The following is a 24,006-nucleotide window of genomic DNA, read 5'->3' as shown; positions in this document are numbered from 1 at the left end:
CGCAATATTTTCATTTGCAAAAAATGCTAAGCATAATAATATCGCATATTTAGGAAGCCCTCCACAGTGATGTGGGGGGGATAATGACAGTGAGAGGGCGAGTCACCGCCTGCCAACATAATATTATAAGGTAAGTTACTTACTTCTTGTGGTACCCGTGAATTATGGAGTTTTATAATTAATATTAAGTTTTATAATAAGTTTTATTCTATTTCTACTAGCTGTGTCGCGCGAACGAACGAACGGACGAACCCGCGATTACCTATCATATGTTCATAATTTATTTGACGTAAAGTAGTCACAGATAATATAATATGAATTCATAATCTTATATATGTTACGGCTAAAGGTAGGTGAGAACATAAACTTAAGATTAGCCGGCTAAACTTAGGTTTATTTTCGACGAGGTGTTAATGTTAGTTTGTTCTATCTTTAGCCGGCTAAACTTAAGTGTAACCGCAGGCCCGTGGCTAAAAATGTCGGGGTGGGTAGATTTGGTTACTATAATACATGTAAGGAACAGGGCGAGTGTTTTCTGGCACTTCGCCGGCTGCTGCCGCAGCACGCTCGCTGCGCTCGCTCGGCTCGTGCGGGTCTTAAGAGTTCTAACCTAACCTAACCTAGCCACCAGCTTTCTACCCTGAGTCGGGGTGGGTAGATTTGGTTACTATAATACATGTAAGGAACAGGGCGAGTGTTTTCTGGCACTGTGCGGGCCCCTCAAGCCCTCCACCGGCCCGGCGCTAACCAAATCTACCCACCCCGACATTTTTAGCCACGGGCCTGCGGTTACACTTAAGTTTAGCCGGCTAAAGATAGAACAAACTAACATTAACACCTCGTCGAAAATAAACCTAAGTTTAGCCGGCTAATCTTAAGTTTATGTTCTCACCTACCTTTAGCCGTGACATATATATAAAAATGAATCGCAAAATGTGTTGGTAAGCGCATAACTCGAGAACGGCTGAACCGATTTCGATAATTCTTTTTTTATTATATTCCTTGAAGTACGAGGATGGTTCTTATGTAGAGAAAATGTAAACATGTACCACGGGCGAAGCCGGGGCGGACCGCTAGTAATATAATAAAAAAAGCATTTCACGTAGAACATTTATTTAAAAAAATAACATGGTCTTATTTATTAAATTACTAGTTCTTATACAGTAGATAATACAATAGGAACCACAGAAAATTACTCAACGAATTTTTAATATTTCCTCCTATTTTTTAAAGTCAAATAATACGGCATTAAATTCTTTTTGTCTTAATTTATATTGTGCATTAATTAATAGCGTATGAAAACGAAATGGCATACTTTTTACTCCAACTTAAGTATATAAGTCATTTGATGTATTATCAAATGGTTAATTAAAGTAAGTACATGTGCAACAAACATATATGCAAAAAAATTATCTCATATTCATCGCTCCTTCACTCACAGGCCCATAGAGCTGTTTGATCTTCTTCTTAAATCTCAAGAATAGCACTATTCCCAATAACAGTAACAGAATAAGAACTATATTCACTATCAAACTAATAGTGAGCTTAACATGATTGTCATTAGGTTCAATTTTGGGTTCCTCAACATATGGAGCAGTGTAATTTTCATTGATGACGTAATCCGGTGGAAGAACGAAGTTGAACTCTTTGTTGTCTATGAAGTTTGAGATTAGATGGAACAATTCGGCTGGTCTGTCTATGGGCACTAAACTTCCCGTGTCTGTTATTAATACTTCCATTAGGTTTCCACCTGATTTTATATAGCTGAAACAAAATTATTTTATTAGAACAACCGGAACCTATACGGTATATAGAATGAACATAGCTGTTTCAGAAAGACAATAAACGTCGGGCAAAACTGTAGAAAATAATACTTCTACACTATTGAATCTTGAAACGTTGGCATATCTAAAAGTTCGAAATGATAATATCTACTTATTATCACTACTAGATGATATGATAAAATCAAACCTAATTTGGTATTTGCGCTTGGACACGGGACTATAATTAATACATTTTACGTTAACGTACCCAAAGACTATAGAGTACTAACAGAATCCTATTATTCTGATCAAGATTCAGATCACTAAAATAAAATGCGAAGAACACTGTATTTCTAGTTTACATATTTCTAGAACGTTGTTTAATTTTTGTACCACATTTATTGCAAATAAATAATTTGAATTTGAAACTTACCCAGCCATAGAATCATTGAACCACCAAGGCAAGTGAGAGGCTTTGAGGAAGTCCTCTCTCTTCTTCCATTGCCATTTCCTGCGAGCCTCTGCATTCGGAACGCATGGGGCTTCCAGATCAAACTGTCCACTGTAATAAAAAGTATGTTTATTGTTAGAACAATTAATATAATACAGTGTGATTCCAAGTATAAATAAATAATTCAAAGGAACATAAATTATTCCAAAGACAATATTGATTATTAAGAAAACACTATGTGTGGAAACTACAGGGGCGAAAGCCAGAATATACAGGGTGTAATCGTTAAGTGTGCACAAGCGATTATTTCGTAACTATTGCAGATATCAAAAAACTTTTAACTGATATCGAAAGCCCTTTACCTAATAAGTAAAATGACAATAATAACGTTTTAAAAATAAAACTGGAAATATCCAAGAATTTTACATCAAACACGCCCATACATTTTGTATGAGATATGACTATCCCCAACATGTAATATGAAAGGTTTTGGTTCTTTTTTTGGTTTTGTGCTTAAATTACTTCGCAAATTTTAAGGTGATGAATTAATTTTTCTAACATTTACGGCCCTTTTTAAACCTTCGTAATTTTTATATTATTAAAGTTGTCGTGATGAAAATTCTTGACAAGAAAGTTCAATAGTAACACAATACGTCTACCGTTTTAGAAACATGATTCCATGATATTTTCTCGATAGAAAAAAAATACAAAGTTCTCATTGTTATTTTTTTTTAATCTCTGGCATCTTCAAAATAACAAACGTAAAGTTACGACTTTTTGGATATTAACTATAAAATATACAACCTATACGTCTACCGTGTTAGAATTTTGAAATATGCGATGGTTTTGAAATAAACAAGAAATACTTGAAATTAGCGCCTGACCAGCCAATATAGCGAGAGCCGCCCTGTACCTTCCTACCCCGATCGCTGCACGAGTCATTCCCGCTACGGCCGTCACACGGGGAACTTGTGTCGCTCGCGCAATCGTAAAAAAGGGTGACAACACGATAAGACAAAATGAGATAAATGGGGACAATAAAGAAAATAAGAAGAAGAAACATAAAGGTTGGAGGAAAAAGAATGCTTACAATTGGAACAAATTAATGAAGTAAGTTGTTTTTATTTTAAATTTGATGATAATTGTATTATAGACGATGTTTGATATGTACCCCTGTTTTAAGTACATAACGAATGTGTAAGATTTTTTCATTTATAGCATAAATAATCTTTTCAGAAATCCGGAATCCAGAAGGAAAATAAACCCACTGATTGTTCACAATGTGAACCCACTCCTTCGTAAGTACCTTTATTCAGTCAAAAATGTATGTTATCAACGCTCTACTGGTTTTATCGCATGATTCCATTTTTAGCAAAAAGCAACAAAGTGCAAAGAAATAAAAAATCATGGTGAACTTAGTGGAAGTATGGTGGACGTAATATGGAATTATGGAACAGGAGCTCGTTGGAGTAGTATTATATTTTAAAAAAATACGAAAAAATTTCAAGAATTTCTTAGTAGGTGGTAGATAAGTATGTTGTATAAAGAATTTGATGTTAGGTTTAGGTTTAAAGAATTTGATGTTAGGATATTTATTTCATTTATACTTACTACACCTGTGCGGGAAATTGCTTAGTACTAAAACCGGTTTATATTCATATTTACATAGTAATGTGAGTTTTCATTTCGAATAATTTTGTGTAAGTATATTAAATTGAGTTCCTGGGTGATCTGGAAACACAATTGGGCCCGGAGGATGGCGCTGCAGTCACTCCTCCTAATCACATGAACCGATTTGGATGAATATTTGTGTGCACATTTCATTGTTGTGGGATGATTGGTTGATTCGTTTTCACATTAGCTAATATTATGTATTTTTGTTGTTAGAAAGTAAACTTAATTTAATGTTTATAATACATTATTATTGGTATAAATAAGCCAGTGTTCGTCTCACATTGCTGTACCTGCCTACCTATCCTACCAGGGCCTAACTTTGTTCTGGCTATTTTATTTTGATTATTTGTAATGAATAATTACAATTATAATAGAGTGCAAAAAATAAATACATGCGTCAATATATTTTGTGTTTTTTTTAAACAATTTTTTTATTTAAAAAAATATCATTCCGACCGCGGCTTTGCCCGCGTGGAATTAGGTTATATCGTGAATCCTGTTTTATCCCACAGAAGTGTTCAGTTCGGATAAAAAGTATCCTATGTGTAAATCCAGGCAATTAGCTATATTTTATCAAAATTGGTAATGTAGTCTTGACGTGATTAAGTAACAACTAACAAAAAAATATACAAATTAACATCCAAAGTTTCGCATCAGTTTTACTGTATTAGCGATATCTTCCACTCTTGACTTTGACTGAGAAGAATTAGGGTTTATAACTTCTTTCAGAAATAGTACCTTTCATTTCTGGGCATGATGTAATATCTACGTCAGCATCAAATTCTATCTAAATCAATTCAGTAGTCCGCGTAATTAGGTACCATTTCATTTTTTCAGAGTAACAATATTTTTTGTTATTTTAAAGATTATTTATAACCTGTATTGTTTTGTAATAAAGTAAACATTACGAAATAATAATAATTAATAATTATTAATAATGTCTAAGTAGTTGTTAAAAAGAAGATAATTTTGTGTTTATAAGCAAGAAAATAAAACCAATAAATCAACAATTAAATATATGTATAACAATATTATAACTGTATGACGACTCCATACATGTTTGTCCCGAGTCGGCCAGCGGCAGCGCGGCGAGTATGCAAGAATGACTTCGCGCACACCCGCGTTTGCGATAGCGAGCTATTAGACTCCGCCCGCCAAGCAGTGGATTTTTTTTTGTGTATCGTCTTAATGCAAATTCATTTAGAAACTGTAAATAGAGCTCGACGTGGAATACAATGTTATTCATAGAAATCTAAATAACAAGGCAATAGAAGTGGTAAGCGCGCGTGACATTGTCGCCGCTCAGGTGGTTACCATGCCACAAGTCTGTTCGTCGCTTGGTGGTCGCTTGTTCAGTTGTTCCTGACACGTGCGTGAGTAAACATGGTGTGTTACAGCATTTCCCAGTGCGGAAATTCTTCCATAAATTGTACTAATAAAGGAATAAAATTTCACCGGTAAGAATTTTTGTTTATAAATATTGCCGTTTTTCCTTAAAATTATAGAATATTTACAAGTATTACGAGTGTCACCATAGTAATCGAAATAACAATGAATGACACAGTCGACCATTCTTATTATGTATCACGTTTAACACAAATTTCAACCTTATTTCTATGAGTTTATGTTCAAAGTTATATCTGTTGAAAATTGACAACCTCTGTTGTAGAAAAGCCGAATTTTTGCGTATTGGAGCAAAAATAAACAAAACGTCTCATATACTTAGGGATGTTATTCTAAAATAAACCGTAAATTCGTGCGTTAGGACACATATTAAAAAGCTTAATTTAATATTTAAGATAGTTTTCACTAAAATCAAGCTGTCCAATAAAAGGCATAGTTTACTTGTGTGTACTGTTTAGCTATCGGTTTAAATGTGTTGATTTTGGCGACAGCGGTTTTCATACGAATTATGACATTATAGCACTTCTATGTGTCTTGTTATTTAGATTTCTATGATGTTATTCCAAAACGAGGATGTCACTTCGAACATTTGCTTTGAATACAAAATGTATGGGAAATTAAATGTATGGGCGCGTTTGATGTAAAATTTTTGGATATTTCCCGTTTTATTTTTAAAAAGTTATTTTCGCCATTTTACTCATTAGATACAGGGCTTTCGATATCAGTTTATAGTTTTTTTGATATCTGCAATACTTACGGAATAATCGCCTGTGCACACTTAACGATTATGTACACCCTGTATATGTAATAGTATTGTTTTAGCTGGAAACAAGACATATCTTCTATTTACCCTTAAGGAAATTGGAACATATAGGTCCATGAAGATGTGGAATGTCTCCGTCATATACCATACGCGACATTATTAACATTCTATAACTTACAAAAATAACTGTAAATAAATTTAACATACTTACCAATAAATGAGAACCCTATATTTTTCCAGAAGCTTCTCTAATTTAGCTGTGATATTATTTAAAAAGTCTTTTTGCATGTTTGTTATAACAGAGTAATCGTTGATGGAAAACGTAAGGTCTCCAACATGCAGGGCCTCTCTGACATCGGCTTTTGTGATGTAGTCGTAGAAGTTGTAATCCAAATTGACATAATCCTTGATAGCGTTGTATAATTGTCGTTTTCCAGACATTTCTTTCAAACGTTTTAGAAGGTCTTCACGAAACTGGAAGATAAACAATACTTATTGTACATATTTGAAATAATTAATTGGAATTACCTACCTATTGTTGGTATTTGGCGTGTAGGATAATTTAAAATTGTAATTAAAGGTAAAAGGGCAATTGAAATTCATTCATATTTGTCATTGTTTTATAGATATATGAATGACTTATGACTACCTATGCAGGTTGTTGAATTTGTCTTATCACATATTAGGAAAATCACGTAGAATATTTAACAACTAAACAACGCATGTAATGTCAGCGTGTGGGATATAAATTTGGTTTCGTAGTAATTATGAATGACGATACATTATAGTCACCGTTTGTCACAGTTTTGTTCAATGCTGTATCACAATAGAATAAATGTGTCAGAATACCTAATTAATATCATTATCATCATTTAAATTAAAATGAACACATTATATAAAACATATTCGTGGAAAATAATTAACAACATAATACATATCTATTAATATACTTTCCACTTATCTTCAATTAACAGGTTTAGTTGTCTACTTGTGAAGATTTATAGTATTTTTCATATTGTTTATAAATCAGGTTTAAAAAGATGGTGGTGGAATATTACTTACACTATAAGCGTTGCTCGCAATCCCATCTCCTAAGGACTTAATAAATTTATCCTGTAATGGTTTAGCAGCCAGCACACCCTGACGATCGATCAAGCCGAAGTTATAAAATGTGGATGAATAATCCGCCACACTGTCTCCATTCAAAATTGGATTTCCTAAAATAATACCCTGAAAGAGAAAATATTTCCATAAAAATCCGTAATATATTTATTAAATGTTTATAAATATAATAAGGATACGAAAAATCAGATCGAATAGTGCAGCTGCAGCGGGATCTTTCTTTTATAAAATTATTATAAATAAATATTCTAGATAATCAAGGTGAAAGATAAGTTCCACTATTTTTCCTGTTGTGGAAGTGAATCGCCAATAAAACAAAATATGCTTGGAGATTCCAGATTTAAATGTCTGTGGGGTAAACCCCTGTTACTGCGTAAGGAGAATTTCTCTAAATCTATTTTTAGCGTGTGCAGCATGGTATAAGGGTTTATAGTTTATACCTACGTTATACGCCGATGTGATAAAGAAATGTCAAATGAAGAACTAAAGAAATCTTAATAAGTAAGGGTATCAGGTATGTAACTAAGAAAATGAATTCAATTGCGCACATTACACATAACTCGATTGTGTAAAAGAATTATGATTTAATAATAATTTTTGCCGAACTTAGTCTTTAATTGAACGTGATTATACTGGAGGAGAAACAAACTATATCTGCCCTCGAATTCACAAATTACTTCCCGACCGAAAAGTTTTGCGATATCAACGAATTTTTAAAATGCCAAGGTTATGAGTGAGATATTAATTGCCAGTTGTTATGATTCTGGTATTGCATTGTTACGAGAATTAATAAATTATTAAAAAAAAATGTTATCTGTTTTTTTTTTTGTTTAACCTAATACAGGTTTCTTTTGTCTAAACTGTGTACATAATAATACTGCCACTTGCGGTACCAATAGTTAGTTATGACTAAGACAATGAGATGACACAATTAATATGAGCATGAAAAATTGATTTAATACCGAAGAAGAATAATAATTTTCCGTGCCAATAATTGTTAGAAACTTTTTAAAGAATGATATGTCAGACTAACCAAGGATGTATAATGCATAAAATGCAGGTATATATTACCACTCACAGACCACAGTCGAAGTAAATAAAGGTAGATGTAATTACAAAGTCGTGGAGAACAATCTATTCATAATAATATGCCACAGACAGGAAAAGATTAGGTACATTACATGCAAGAATGAAACACGATATATCATATAACTAGACATGACCTACCTTTAAGTTAATGGGTATTGTCGAGTTCGTCTCCATGATCTTCATGGCCAGAGCTGGCGCGTAGTGGCCCGAAAATTTGTCCCCAGCGATATAGAGTGGGCCTTTACCTAATTCTGGGTATATTTGTACCAATTGTTGCAGAGCTGATAGAAGATTACTTGCATACTGAAAAAATAAATAAGAACCTTAAATGAAAATTGTTTAATTATACTTTTTCAAGGAAACATAATATATTTAAGTGAATGAACATCACTGCCTATTCATAAAATTGGTATACAGTATTTCAAATGTAACGAATTTGCAACAAAAAACTGCAGTGCAAACAAAATTCGGGTATGATTTAGAGATTTTAATAATCTTTTACGATTTTAAGAATATAGATATTATTACTAAATATGAGACAAGATTATAAACTTACCATCTCTTCATCCCCAGGTATACCTGATAAATCTTTATTCGTATGGCTGTATCCCTCAGCGACGGAGTTATCCATAAACACCATTGAAAACTTTTTGTTCCATGAATGTTCCCTATCTGCAAAATTACAAACAGTAAGATATAAAATCCCAAAATCCAGCATCCATTCAATCATTCATACATTCATACAAAATCACAATTGTATTTTCACAAATTACCTTTTAAATATCCACCACTGGACATTCTAGTTTCATTTACAATGTATTCAAAAGGCCCAATTTCATTGAAGAGCCCCGCCATGCTGGTCAACCCTAATCCACCTTGAAGCCAAAGGATCCAGGGCATATCCCGTCCACCATTATTTATAGTTGGAAAGTACCAGAAAAACTGATTCGAGTTGTGTTTCTCGTCGACAGTTAAGAAACCTGAATAGCTCCTTACATCGAGGAAAAGTTTGGGGTCAACGGCCGATCGATTTCTGGCTTCTTCTGTGTTGTTTTGGTTGACAAACGGCGTAAGGATTAATGGTGTCGCAGTCAATATAGGGTGAACTGTCGCGCTAAAAATAAAGTATATTGCGTATTCAATTTTCATGGTTTTGTTGACACAGAATTGAGAATAGTAGGTATATATAGATAGAAATATTATAGGTTTGTTTATCTTGAATAAGAACTAAAATGTATTCAATAAATGGGCAATTAGTAACGGTTGATGACCGCAGTAGGGTGTCGAGCGTTTCATTTATTTCAAATAGAATTAATTATAAGAACAGAAAATAGGTCATTTTAATTATGAGGACCATTACATATATTATAGGTGTATGTAATTACCATTTATTATAATAGAGAGTAGGTATTCAATTATCTTTAACAATAAAATGCCTAACTATGTTATATTTCATAAATACCCTATTTTATAATTACCCTCAAAGTCAAGGTTTAAATTTACGCTGCAAAAGAATGGACGGAAATAAATTTGTGTCTGGCGTCGCGGTCGGTGAAACTAAAGCTTTCGAAAGTACAAGACGCAAGCCCTTAATTTATGAGTAGACATGACATCATCTTTTTATATAATCGATGGGAGCAGCACGCTGATGGATTGCTTTATTCATTTTATATCATTTATATATTTCTAATACGATAAAATAGGTATTTTATTTCAAGTAAACGTAAACACGCGTCACTGTGACCAATATCTCAAGCGAAACTTATTGGAAACCAATATTTAGGTCAGCGCTTGAAAACGCAAATAAACAAGTTAGTTAGGTACTCCATGCATTCACATACAAGCATGTGATATGGAACTCAACAAAATTGTGTACACCCTAATAATATAAATACACACAAACTCACAAATAAAGTGTTAATAAAGTTGTTTTAAAGCAAATTTAAATGTTTAACTATGTACTTACCACAATATAAATAATATATGAAGCATCGTGCACATTTTCTTTTTCATTGTTTCAGTTCAATATCCAAATAACAGATCAGAACATTTCGAAAATAAATTATTGTAGTTAGATCACAAAACACGCGGCAGCCGGCTCTTGTAGCTAAATATGAATGGAGTACGAGTACGCCCTTACGCCCGCACCGGTTGCCGACTGGTTCGTATAATTTACTGTTTCACTGGTTTACCGCAGATAAGGTAATGCAAACAAAATGTTTGTTTTCATTAGTTATCTGTACATTTTTTGGTTGTTACGTTACTCTATCACTTCGTAATGACCGTAATTAATTATTTACTCAGCTGTAACCGCTTCGATTTTAATAAACAGTGACTGTGCTCTATTTGTTATACAGAAAACAATATTGTGGAACTCAGCCGACTTTTAAGTCTATACATATAATAAAATCGTAGGAAAGTCAAAACTGTACATTGAATATTTTTTTAAAAGAATACATAATCCATGATCTATAATCGATATAGAAGCCAAAAACATAGTTTTTAGAATTTTTGTCTGTTTGTCTGTTTGTCGGTTTGTCTGTTTGTCTGTTTGTCTGTATGTTTGTCCAGGCTAATCTCAGAAAGTACTGCACGGATTTACTTCAAATTTTGCATGAATATTACTAACAGGTCGGGTCAGGCTGTTATATACATATTATCATGCTATCACCTTCGGGGGAGGAGCTGTGAACCTTTATTTTTCTTACGTATTCCGTGTACTACGACAGCGTACAATATAAAAACTCATGTTTAAATGTTGTTTTTGAGTAAGCCATGCTATTGTCTACCTTTACACTATAAAAACTACATCATTTAAGTAATTTTGGCAGAGAAACAGTATAATGAATCTTAGTAGTATAAAGACAAATTTAAAACAGCGCCATCTATGAGATTTCATTAAAATTAAATCAATTTACATAATATTAACGCTCCTTGGAAATTCATAATTTAAATATTATGATGTTGGTGAGTTTGTTTTTTTTTAAATTAAATAAATAATTCATATCTTCCCAGAGTAAATTTCAGGTGCGCTTATATTTCATGTGAATATACTAAATTTTTATAAGTGAGGGTAGATGTTTATTATTATATTTCATGTGAATATACTAAATTTTTATAAGTGAGGGTAGATGTTTATTATTTGATGTTAGTTACAGTTATATAGGTAATAGACGTAGTATTTGTATTCTCTTTGGGTAATAGTAGATAACAGTGATTGTGTTCATTGGTTACATTTTTAAAAATCTTCGGCTTTTTTTTAATTTTCGCCTTCTTGCGTTCCCACAAAAGGTAAGTTGTAGCTTTTATATTTATTGTTTATTATAATTATATGGTTAGACTCATGTTTTTAATTAGTTAAAGTTATGACAAAATAAGAAAATGATGAAATTTTATTTTTATCATGTATAACTTTTACAAGACTATATTATACGCCTAAAGAAGGTCACTTTAGTTCTTGATAAAACGTTATTTGTTAGTAGCTTTTTATTAAAATTAGGTACACTTATCTTTTGATTTTTTTTTATTTACAGATTCAATGTTCATGAAAATTGACGATTTGCGTGAGGATGTAGTGGAAATTAGTAACCTTGCGCGTGGTCAATCAATATTCAATACATATTATAATAAAATTCTAGAAAAGTGATGTCTGTACAATGAAAATATGTAAAAAAAATAGCAGGGGTTATTATTAAATCGATCTCAAACCCAAAACTGTAGTTATAATTTTTTTTGTCTGTTTGTCTGTATGTTTGTGCACGCTAATCTCAGAAACGGCTTATCCGATTTAGATGCGGTTTTCACTAATATATTGTGGTAATCTTCATTTAACATTAAATGTTTATTTCATGTTAATCGGTTTGTAAATAAAAAAGTTATGACCATTTAAGTATTCACGGCGAACATTTGCAAAGGCATTCTATTGTACACTATACAGTGTACGATAAAACGTAAGTTATCTGTTATACGCTACAGTAATTATTCCTTATAAATGTCCAGGTGATCATATCGAAAGTCCCCAAGGGTGGGGGGGTAAGCTGAGGTAGTAGGGGGGGAAGGGGTCAAATTAGAATTATGCTTACTTCTAGGTAAATTTTATACATAAAATGTCCTTTAAATTATGTCGTATTATATTTTTAACCCCTTTTAACCATTTTTAACCATCAAAAAGATGGGTGATAAGTGTTTGACCGCTATGTTTGTCTGTTTGTGCCACCGTAGCTCGCTAACAGGTAATACGAATTAGATGCGTGTTAGGCAGCATATTTTCCGACGCTGGTTCTTAGATAAAGTGTATCAAAATCGGTTCATCCATTTATTATACCTAGGTATATAGAGGTAAAAGTGGGAATGTGGGAAAAAATATTAATTATATTTTTATCCAATTCGGTTTATCCATTTATTAGATTACAGCGGTGAAAGTGGGAATGAACAATAATCGAATGTGGTCAAATAATATACTCAAGCGGCATATCAAAATATAAAAGAGCAACGTGTTTTATCGAAATCGGTTCATCCGTTTATTACATTTAGGGGTGACAGTGGTTAGATAAATAAACCAAATGGAGCATCAAACGACAGGATATGACGTGTACATATAGGTATAATTAGATAATATGGTTTACATCAAAATCGGTTCTGCCATTTACTAGGTGTGGAAAGAGAAGGGTTGAAAGTCTGTGAAAGAAGAGGGGGATATGGGAGCGAGAGGATAGCCACACCCTGGAAATTTTGAACTCTACTCAAAGCCACATAGGCCTGGCTCTTGGCAATTTTTTTTCCTAAAGATACCACTTCTTTTGCCACTGTGATCCATTACAATTTGTGCACGGTTATGGCCCAACTTAAAAGATGTCAAGGAGCAACAAACTTATAGATATCAATATGATGTAGGAATGTAATATGGAGGTAGAGGTAGGTCTCGCTCACTTGAAAATATCACATGAAAATAAGAAACCGAAGTTAAAAATTTAAAAATTAAAAAGAAAAACCCAACGCAACGAAGGAAAAGGAATAAATAATAATTTTACAAACTTCCCGACGATCTTTAAAATTAAGTACCATTATAAAAAAAATATAATTGTATATGATATGATAATGATGGTATGGCAGCCCGTTGACTTTGTTTTTTTAATTTTATAAATATTTAAAATGGTATTTATTTTTAAAGATCTTCGGGAAGTTTGTAAAATTAGTGAAACTTTTATTACATCGTCTCAAACTTTTTGGTCTGTGTAGCGCATGTCGCGTGACGGTCGGCTGCCGAGTAGGTATAAAGCAGTGTTCGGAGTCATTATCGTACAAATACGATAATTTTGTGCCTAAGTTTCACTTTTACCGTGGTTTCATAAAACCACACAACATTTTTTCCTTTTTCTATGCACTTTTCTTCGTTGCGTTGAGTTTTTTTTTTATTTAATTTTTATTGCACGGTCTAAACGGTTTAGTTACTACGGCGTGAGACAGGCAAGATCTGAGCGCTGAGACAAACGTCAAAACGCAATTTTCATCCAGTCGTAATTTAACAAAATTGTGCAAAACACAATTAAAATAAATTATTAAAATTTCCTGTCGTTCTGGTGATTGGAATTTTTATTTTTGAGATCAACGAATGAAAAAATAGATTTTTCGTAGAAACGGTTACCTATATATATTGTCAAAAACATCCATACAAGGAAGGAATTTATTTTTATTTTTTAGCTCAGTTTAGTAATAAATTTTACTAACAGTTCGTTTAATTATTTATGGTAGTACGTGTTTATTCAATAAAAGTTAAGTAGTAACTACCTACTATGCAGTCACTATTCCACGCGGACGAAGTCGCGGGCACAGCTAGTTAGTATATAAAAACTATAGTGAAACAGGTTTATCTTATTGTACCCATTATGGTTACAGACTATAGTGCCATCTATTGACAATGATCGAAAAAAAACTACGTATATTGTAATGCCGGTCACTCACATTCGCACGAATACGCTAACCAGAATAAACAATTTTTTTTAAAGATTTTTAGAGGCATATATAAGATATTTTATACTAAGTAGTTCATCGTATATCATACTGAGTATACATTACTAAGTATAATTAATATTTTTTTCTTAAATGATGGCTATTCCAAACGATAAAAAGAAGTTAATTGAAAATAATTTCGCGACATAAAGGAATAAGTTCCACAAAATATCTGTTTACGGCTTCATAAATAAAACACAGATTAAAAATTAAAAGTATAATAAAGTGTAGTTATTGACGATTTGCTGCAACATCAGGTCTTCCTTCAAGGAGCTATGTATGGGAACTGGTATGTCTTGGATCCAATTGGTGATCAGTCGCTGTAAGGACAACGGTTCGTCCATCGGGACCATGTGACCAGCGCCACGTATCACCACTTCTGTTAAACTGCCACCAGTTTTGATATAACTGTAAGAAAATAACCTCTCATTTATATAATTCTAAGAAATCTTAGAATACAAATTTTCTTAGGTACTTATATAAATTTAGATAACCTCACTGATAAAAAGATAATGAAACCACTGAGCTATCTGAATTTGATATAAGTATGTATATAAAGATCAGAAATATACATATTTAAGAGACAATATTTGCTTTTGGTCTTTCGGCCTTTTTGCTCGAGACGATATATTTATAGTTAATATGCAACCAATATAAGACATTTTTCTTATGGGGTCTAGCTTATATTCCCCATTTAAAAAACCTTTGAAGAGTAACGTCTAATAACTACTATTACCCAGCAAGTCTGTTTCGGAACATATACGGGCGCCTTGTCGCTTGTAAAAATTCGTCCCTGTCTTTCCATTGCCATGTACGATGGTTTTCCGCGCTGAACATACAAGACAAAAGTTGATCCAATTGACCGCTGAAATACAATTGCAAATGTATAAATGGGTCGTTTTCAAAATAATTGTACATTACTACAAAATGTTTGTCCCCCTAAAAAATCTTCGAAAAAAATATGGTTACGACTGAAATAAATCATTGTTAACGTTTTACAGACTAAACTTAAGCATACTGCATATCATTTCTGATAAAAAGCAATGAATTGCGATTCAAATTCTTACATAAATTTAATGTGAAAATAAAGTAACAAAAAAAGCTCCATACATTTTTTTATTGTCCCCTATGTGGACGACAATGAAAACCAATATTTTTATCAGAATTTTTGTATGAAACTACCTATTTTTTTGTATCATAATTAAAAAGCAATGTTTGAAGTGTTATATCTGATAGATTAAACTATTTAAATTACCTTAAATAAACGAAGAATTACATATTATAAAAATGTCCCTATCAATCGTTACAATTTCGTGACACTGATTTATTGACATAATTAACCAACTTCTTGTATCACAAAGAAGAGGAATCTAACTCTAATCATTGGCAACACTGGTCATGTCACGAAAAGTAAGGTCACATTAACGCGCCGCCATTTTGTTCGTCGTCCAGACATGGAAGAAGTCCAGTAGTGTGCTGTGCAAAAAATTTAGTTACAATTTCCTAACGACGTATTCTCAACAAAAGTAAGTACATTTTGAAGAATTCACCTACCGCAATTGTAATATACTTAAATTATGACTAGAGTAATAGATTACACTTTCAATCTAATGGTAAATGTGATTATGTTTTGTGTAAAAGTATTTCTTAGGTTATTTTTTACATGTTACTGACGAACAATTTCTTGACATTTACTGACGTCAGTAAATTGTAGACGGTAAAGCTGTGGTCTCATGTGTAAAGTATGAAAATAAGATATTAAAATGTGTGTTAAATTAATGTAACGAATAAAAATAAAGGAGAAAAACAATAAATCTCTCAAGATTATTTTTTTGTAACTACAGGCCATACTTTTTTAAACCATGATGTAGGGTTAGTAAAGTCGGGCTTAGGGACTTGACTTTTCCCGGGATCTGATAACTTTTTTATAGTGAAAGCGGATCAGTGAGTCTTGGCCTCCAATTTTACAAGTGGTTTCTGATGGGATAACGCTTGCCTTATTGCATTTAGTGTTGATCGCTTTTCCACCCACACGAGTGATGCTTACTTTTGTTTTTATTTTTATTCAAAATACATATATCCAACAGCTTTTTTTAGTTTCAGAATGCCGCTAACCGGTGCCGAACGGCAAAAAAATACATTGAAAAACTAAAAAAGCAAAACCCTGAAATATATGAAAAGAAAAGGAAAACACACCTCGAGAAAGTGAAACAAAGACAAAGAAAAATATCAGATCTTAATGACAGTGAAAAAGAAGCTCGAAGACAAAAATGGAAAGAAGCTAATGATAGAAGAAAAGAAAAGGAAAAGCAAACAGAGAATTATAAAAATTAATGTTTTGTTGATTATTTTGTAACTAAAAATATATATTTTTTTAACTAGTGACTTCTTACTTTTTTATATGTAATATTACCTTATTCTGAATACAGCCTTACTTTTACAACTTCCTGACATTTCCTAACGAAACAGTTTACTGACAATTTCGTGATGTACAAATATTTTGAAAATGACCCAAATGTAAATTCAGAAAAACAAAAATTACATTTAACAATAGGATCCCAAATTTCGTTAACATACCAATAGGAAAGAACCCTGTAATTGTCCAATAATTCTTCAAACAGCTCCTGAGAACTGCTCAAAAAGTCTGGTCCCATTTCGACATTAACAGTGACATTGACGAAGGAAAACTTAATGCTTCCAACGTGCATAGCTTTTCTCACTTCGGGACTATTTACAAAACCAATGAAGGATCCTACACCGAGGTCGTCTTTCAGAAAATTGTACCCGTGCTTCTGGTGCGACAAAAGTAGCAATATGGAAACGAGCTGCATCCATTTCTGTGGAAATAAAATGTTTTTTTATATTGAACAAAATATTACCGATAAATTGGATAAATTATGGCTGTAACTAATTACGACAAACTAATTAACAATTACACATTTAAACGAACAAAACATCACGTTTTGTCACAAAATGAATTATGACTCATAATAAAATAATTAGACCTAATGTTCTCCTACTTACTGATAACTTTATCTGATCTTCTATTAAATTACGCACACGTTTAAAAATATACCTATCGAATAATCGATTTATCTTTAACAAATTCATAAATAACCACTTATGACTAGGATGTCAAGGATATCTCAATTATAATTAAACGAGACACCCTTGTACTCCAATGTATCAACCGAGTGGACTGTGCCTAATAAAAGGTCGTCAAAAATATCCTAATTAAGCATACATTGAAATTAACAAAGTCTATAAGCTCATTAGAAAACTCTGCCTATTGCACCTAGGCAGTTTTAGTTCGGACATTTTTAAAGGTTGGTTAGTTAATTATTATTGTTACGTCAATGGTTAAATATGATCAGTCTATAGAAACATCTCTCACCTCTTTAGCTTCAACACTTTTATGAGCAGCAATATCAGCTTGAAAAGATTTAATCAAAGGCTCGATAGATTGAACCTGTTCTTTGCTTACCAACCCGAAGTTAAGAAAGGGTTGGTTCACGTTTTTAATCATCGCTGGGTCAACAAGCGCATTGCCTATCATGAAACCCTGAAAAGTGGAATAGAATTAACATGTATAGAAAAACAAAAAGGCAGGTAGTATTAGATATTAACAGTACCTATTTTTGAAATATCAAACTAGAGAAAGTTTCCTTTTTGTATCACATATCTACCAGTATTATTAAACATCACCCAAATGAGAATAGACATTGTTTCGTAATCAAGACATTATAATGTACTTAAACATTTGAAACCTTTTTAACCATAATAATATGTAAAGTGTATTTAAAAAAATCATTTTATTTCTAGGTACTTAAAATAAAATATATTACTTGAAGATTAACATCGATTTCAGACACTTTTTTGTGCCTGTGCAGTTCAACACCAAGCGCGGGAACATATTTTCCGGCGTACGACTCTCCGGCTATATACAGAGGAGCTGTTTTTAACTCTGGGAATACTTCGAGAAATTGCTTCACAGTACTGTATAAGTTTTTGGAATACTGAAAAAATGACAATAAATGAAATAACAAGCGAACATTATGAGGTAATTAGTAGAGTAATTTAATTTGGTACAAAATGAATTAAGTACATCTGCATTATGCATTATGTTTCTATGTCAGGAAAATACAGTATGGTACCTATATTGTTATTTGCAACCGTGATAGCAGACCATAGCAAATGTTTGAATAAACTATTAAATTAGTATAAATTTTTAAATAATATAAATAGGTATGAATGCCATAAAACCAAAATATCAAATATTGAAATATTGAACTAGTGTTTATAGAATAATATTACTAACCGCGGCCATATCCCTTGAAAAGCCATTGTAATCGTTTGTGAAACTGTAACCCGTGCCCACTGGATTGTCAATAAATAATAGCGAGTGGTTTTTTATCCATGAATATCTGTTTCCTAAAATAAGCAAAACAACATTAAGCTAAAAAAAATCGAAACCAACAACTAATTACTAAACTATGTTCATACATACGTCGCAATTCATGAAAGTGAGTCACTTTAAACGGTCCAATTTCATCGAACAATCCAGTGAGACTAGTAATACCCGGTCCACCTTGCAACCAAATAATCCAAGGAGTTTCATTTACTGGCTTATTCTCAACAGGAAAGTACCAAAAGAACATATTCGAGTCGTACGTCTTATTCACAGTAAAGAAGCCGGAATAACTCTCAACTCCTAAGAATAATTTCGGATCAACCTTGCTCGCTTCCCGCGCTTCTTCGATTTTGCCATCTTCTATGTATGGAGTTAGAATAAGAGCTGGGTCATTTACTTCAGCCTGACATTCATCAGAAATATTATCCAATTCACCGTCTAAATCATTTGCTTTGTCACATTTCGAGAGAGTATGTTTTGTTACATTTTCATCCAACACGACGTTTGTACTTTCTGTATTCACTTCTTTCTTGGGCGGTTTATAAGTTGGTAATTCTATGTATATTTTTGCTTTTGTATTGTCATTTATTACATTGTTATCGTCAATAGATTCCTCTTTTACAATAACCTTACAGTAGGAGCTGAAATAAAAGATTTATAGCAAGAGTACATACGTACTGAATCTATCATTAGATAATATACCTACATATTAGTAAGTACTTCACGATTCGAAATTAGATCCCTTTCAATAGCATGTATTACGAAGAAACTTATTATCTAGGTATTGTAAAGTGTCTAGATTAAATATCCAATTAATGAATTGACGTGGAGAGAACGCTCTAAAATACGTATGAGATAACAGCATCTGACGTTTTGCGTAGTACTCATCGTAATATAATATTGAAGAGAAAATTTTTCAAATGATATTTATTCTTAAAAAATTTAAATTTAATATTATATAGATATATCTACATGTATCTTTTCACGATATCTTTTTTATATCTAGTAAACTTATTTAAAAAAATCACTCTACCTATACCACCACTCTTTGAATTATCACTCACGTCGATAAAAATATTACTATCTTACTTACTTATATAAATAATAACAAATTCTTACCTCGCTATAACTAGAGCAAACAATACTATGATTTTAAACATTTCGCTAAATAGAAACGAATAAAGCACATGACAAGTGAACTATTACATCACGAAAGGCGGCTCGCTTAAACTGAATTGAGAATGTCGCATAATTTTATCAATCGAACTTATTGACCCCCTTCAGACATTTAATTACGTTAGAGATATTGTACATTAATCAACTAAATTAGATTGGTGAGACACTCAATAAATCATAGTATTAAAGGAAAAAAGTATTATACTAACAGGATAAAGCAAGAGTTTGTTTCGTAGGAATTACTGTGTCGATTTCAAAACCATTTCTTACTGTTGGATATGTCCGTGATCTCATCAAGTATGTAATCTATACTATAAAAAACCCAAAATTCTTATCTTACTGTAAATTACGTAATACTTATACTACTTCTGGATTTGAAAACATGATAATTGCACTGACTATTTACACATTAGTACATAACTTTGAATAAGCTAACCCATTTAGTTAATATGTATTGAGATATTATGAACATTACCTTTACACATGCAATGATATTGGTATATTATATGATAATGGATTATCCCATGACTACGTATGCAAAAATGAATTACAATAACCGATCACAAAGTCAAAAATAACAAAGTTAGCAAAAAAATCAAGATGAAAGAAGAGTGTGTAACAAAAATAATATACGAGATTCTATAAATTAATTTTATTAACTAATACATCTCTTATTTCAGTCATAACACCTGTGAGTCTCGTCAGAGTACCTATTCGCGATCGTGTGCAATGATTTCTGAATATTATTAGATATTTCTAACTTCTGATTTTCTATCTGTATAAATTGCGCTGCCGCATCGTCGTGATCTGAAACATTCAAAAATATTAAATTTCAACTGAATTCTGCTAAACTTATATAATAATAATTATTAACTTTGCACACTGTGACTGTGACTACAAACACAGTTACTAAGAGTTCTAACAGACGAACGGCAAGTTGTGAACAGCAGAGGCTACTTCCACCGTCGCCACTTGTTGACAGCAGACCAGTGAAACCGTGAAGCCCAGCTAGTTTTATATATTTTTATATTCATTCTTTTTTATATAGACAATTGAAATGCAATAAGAGATCTTAAATTGTTTAAGTATATTTTAACATAAAAAGTATATTTTTCAGTGAACACTAACATAGCACAGAGCAAGTAATATATAGGTAGTTTGTGTTTGAGCTTTATGTAAGGTCTCAAACAATCTTGATGTGGTAAAGCACTGTATAAAGTCTATAGATTACTAAAACTTAGAAAAAAATCATGATTAAAACATACTTGAGTTATAACTTATATCAACATAAAATTGTGTCTATTCTGGAAATTTATTTTTTTATTTATTTGAACTTTGGATCTCTCTCTTTTACGAGAAAAATTTTGTGGGTCAGCTAGTTTTACATACGAGTAAAGGAATATTTACTTCAAGTGGGTCCGTTTTAATGATGACTTCATCGATTGCACCATTACAAATAGATAGGGAAGAAAAGGCTTCTGGTAGTGGTTGATGGCTGTCTGTCGCAGGTTTTTGTAGAAAATACCTCCGCTTGATTCGGTACTTCCAGTTGCACCAATACTGTAAGTATATTTCATTTATGAATAGGTGACACTCATAGTAATTAATACAATATTTTAAGTGTAAGGAATTACCTGAGACCATCACTACCTATCCTTAACTGCTCCACCTTTGATAGCATTCAGGTTTTTAGCTAATTCACTCCATAACTTGTCAGTGTTAATGCCCGTATCTAGCTCTAGGTCTGGATGTTCTTTCATAAATTCACATAGAACTTTCACTTGTTCTAGCGTTACCAATTTTTTAATCTACATGAAAATAAATAATAACGTAATGTTTAATTATGATTTCTTGACTTAAGAATAAACTACTAACCAACATCATGCAGAGCTTAGATGAAGAATCTTCTAAAATCTAATATGACATACGTAAATAAAGTTATGAACTAGAAAGTTACGGATTTCTACAAAACTACATGATGTTATTTGTCCAAATATAGTAAACTTACATTAAAATGATCTTCACAACAATGTTGACGCGATATTGGAGATACATTATCCCTTCGCATAACCTTACACCATTGTTTACGTATGTTTGCATCTCTTGGAACAGCAAAAAAAACTTTATCTGGTGTACTTTTTATAGTGTTCGGACACATTGGTACCATGCAGTATCTATAAAATGCCTTTTTTTCTTCTTCCATGATTATTTTACGCGATATTTAAATTACTAAGACATCTTGTTATTTATCAAAGTAACTCTCGATGTAAACAAACAATAAACTATGCAATAAACTGACTTTGACTGACGTCTGACAGTGCGTGCCTCGATTTTCTAAAAAGGGCAAGTCGGCACTCTGAAAAGGGCTAAAAGGAGCTAAAAAATAAAAATTCATAAAAGCGGTGTATATAATCACGAATAATTTAGTCGCGAGTACCACCAGAACGCTTAAAAGTGATATTTGTTTCGGTTCAAATTTCAATTGTTGGTTGACTAAACTTCATTGGTCAATCAGAACGCTCAGCGCGTAAACAAACTTCTTTTGACATAGTAAAATGGCAAAAAATTACAAAATCGCCCTCATTTTCAGTAAATTTGAACCCATGTGAAATAGGGTTAGTTTACCCTTTTGGGGATAAAGAGTTTAAAAACGGGTTGATTTCCCGGAAAAGGGCAGATCTAGCCCGAAAAAGGCTAAAGTGGCAGCACTCTGACAGGACGTGCCCTATGACGTCACGCCTCAAGACGCAAGCGCGCGAGAAATGGAGCGGTTGAACTTGTCGAATTAAACCAATATTTTAAAGATTTTATAAAATTAAATAATAACTACTCTTATAGCTATGTTTAATTTTTTCTATATCAAAATGAAGTCAATATTGAATACTGTGTTGAATACAAAAAGATCTGAAAACTCTCCTTACGATACTTGCAATAATTTAATGTTTTCATACCACGTTCAACAGTAACAACTTCATTTTCAGATGGAAGTTTAGAAGAAATAAAACAGTATTCATACATTTTTCTTATAAAACTTGAAGCAACACAATATAGGTTAGGATAAACACTTGTTTTCACTATTAAACTTAGAGTATGTATTGCTAATACATACTCTAAGCTATAAAGCCCAAGACCATTATTTTATTTTAGGTATAGTATTTCATTTATTATAGTTATTGGTATAGGTAAAACCCCAGCCACTGGGACTGGGTTTCATTTTACCTGATATTCCCTATAGTTATAACTTATTTGTATATTATATTTTTAATACAAGTTACAATGACCAACAGAGAAATATTTTAATATAGGTAACTTATAAATCTAGAATTTTTCATGTTTTCGGAGTCATGACGTTTTTTTTTTTAATTTTGCGGTAGATGCTTGATATTTTTTGTATGCTAAGCTGAAAGATAGGCCAATTCAGTATGGTAACATTTACTATCGTTAAATCTTTGAATGGAATAAAAAAAATGAATTGAATGCCAAGAAAAATAAAATTACCCAGTACGTTCACAACTTCAAGTGCTCGGAAAAAAAATAATTTCACATAAAAAAAGATTTCCGTTTGCCTTTAAAAAACTTGCTCTATCTATAATTAAGTAGTTAGGTCTACCCTGAAAATTTAATTTTATTATTCATAAGGCTTCAATCGAAAAATTTAAATCTAAATGTGGTCAGTGCAAAATTTTAATTTACATGATGTGCAAACAAAGTAAAAGCAATTACAAGGTGTTAAAATACAAGTAATATGTATTTAAAATGGCCCCCCTGTTGCAATGCAAGTGCGACATCACCGGAAAATGTTGTTTTTTAAACGTCTGAATGCCCTTCTATTATTTTTAAATGGTTTCCTCTGCTACTCTTAATTTCCAGGCTATTTCGTCCAAATTGCGACATTATATTATATCGATAATTAGGGTCTTGTTATTTAGATATAAATGTCGATAGTATACCTACCTACCTATGAACATAAAGCGAACAAAATTAAAGGTGTATTGTATGCGCAGGTGGTATTTATTTATTTTATTTTATTTATTTATTTACTACAATAATACAATTCATTATAAATTAAATTAAACTGGCACAAACATAATCTCTTTAGAGATTTACCGCGCGCCAGCGCCGTCGACATAGAAAATAAAGATTC

The 24,006-nt window shown here is 32.2% G+C and overlaps 2 protein-coding genes, 1 long non-coding RNA gene and 1 pseudogene across 4 annotated transcripts; 1 reads left to right on the top strand and 3 right to left on the bottom strand.

The window, feature by feature from the left end:
• Positions 1 to 1,096: 1,096 nt before the first annotated feature.
• LOC149490240 (venom serine carboxypeptidase-like) lies at positions 1,097 to 10,437 on the bottom strand. The gene is made up of 8 exons (XM_089701463.1): positions 10,233 to 10,437; positions 9,040 to 9,380; positions 8,823 to 8,938; positions 8,405 to 8,569; positions 7,118 to 7,285; positions 6,267 to 6,529; positions 2,197 to 2,325; positions 1,097 to 1,764 (listed from the first exon to the last, which is right to left on the bottom strand). The coding sequence occupies exons 1-8, from the start codon at positions 10,277 to 10,279 to the stop codon at positions 1,410 to 1,412; spliced, it is 1,584 nt and encodes a 527-aa protein (XP_089557589.1). The 5' UTR covers positions 10,280 to 10,437; the 3' UTR covers positions 1,097 to 1,409.
• LOC149490241 (uncharacterized) lies at positions 2,306 to 3,736 on the top strand. The gene is made up of 3 exons (XR_016316419.1): positions 2,306 to 3,324; positions 3,451 to 3,512; positions 3,587 to 3,736. It is a non-coding gene; the product is annotated as an uncharacterized LOC149490241 (long non-coding RNA).
• Positions 10,438 to 14,477: 4,040 nt separating the features above from the next.
• LOC149490239 (venom serine carboxypeptidase-like) lies at positions 14,478 to 20,003 on the bottom strand. The gene is made up of 8 exons (XM_089701277.1): positions 19,806 to 20,003; positions 18,783 to 19,327; positions 18,594 to 18,706; positions 18,121 to 18,291; positions 17,670 to 17,837; positions 16,853 to 17,112; positions 15,012 to 15,140; positions 14,478 to 14,683 (listed from the first exon to the last, which is right to left on the bottom strand). The coding sequence occupies exons 1-8, from the start codon at positions 19,844 to 19,846 to the stop codon at positions 14,485 to 14,487; spliced, it is 1,626 nt and encodes a 541-aa protein (XP_089557403.1). The 5' UTR covers positions 19,847 to 20,003; the 3' UTR covers positions 14,478 to 14,484.
• Positions 20,004 to 20,179: 176 nt separating this feature from the next.
• LOC149490238 (uncharacterized) lies at positions 20,180 to 22,252 on the bottom strand (annotated as a pseudogene). Its single transcript, XR_016317531.1, has 5 exons — positions 21,871 to 22,252; positions 21,497 to 21,670; positions 21,237 to 21,422; positions 20,786 to 20,870; positions 20,180 to 20,669 (listed from the first exon to the last, which is right to left on the bottom strand). The product of XR_016317531.1 is annotated as an uncharacterized LOC149490238 (transcript).
• Positions 22,253 to 24,006: the final 1,754 nt, after the last annotated feature.

Source organism: Colias philodice, chromosome 2, assembly GCF_061535455.1.
Source record: "Colias philodice isolate Cphi_HAF_F1 chromosome 2, ilColPhil1 Martin Lab GWU primary, whole genome shotgun sequence".
Lineage (NCBI taxonomy): Eukaryota > Metazoa > Arthropoda > Insecta > Lepidoptera > Pieridae > Colias > Colias philodice.
This window is presented reverse-complemented; position numbering and strand designations above follow the sequence as displayed.

Bases quoted from the DNA above. Each gene is read 5' to 3' on its own strand.
- LOC149490239 (XM_089701277.1), bottom strand. From the start codon at position 19,846: ATGTTTAAAATCATAGTATTGTTTGCTCTAGTTATAGCGAG. The intron at 19,328-19,805 runs GTAAGAATTTGT...CTTTTATTTCAG, and splicing joins TTTGCTCTAGTTATAGCGAG to CTCCTACTGTAAGGTTATTG. The intron at 15,141-16,852 runs GTATGTTAACGA...ATTGTATTTCAG, and splicing joins TACAGGGTTCTTTCCTATTG to CGGTCAATTGGATCAACTTT.
- LOC149490240 (XM_089701463.1), bottom strand. From the start codon at position 10,279: ATGAAAAAGAAAATGTGCACGATGCTTCATATATTATTTATATTGTG. The intron at 9,381-10,232 runs GTAAGTACATAG...CTTTATTTTTAG, and splicing joins CATATATTATTTATATTGTG to CGCGACAGTTCACCCTATAT. The intron at 1,765-2,196 runs GTAAGTTTCAAA...ATTTTGTTTCAG, and splicing joins TTCAATGATTCTATGGCTGG to CTATATAAAATCAGGTGGAA.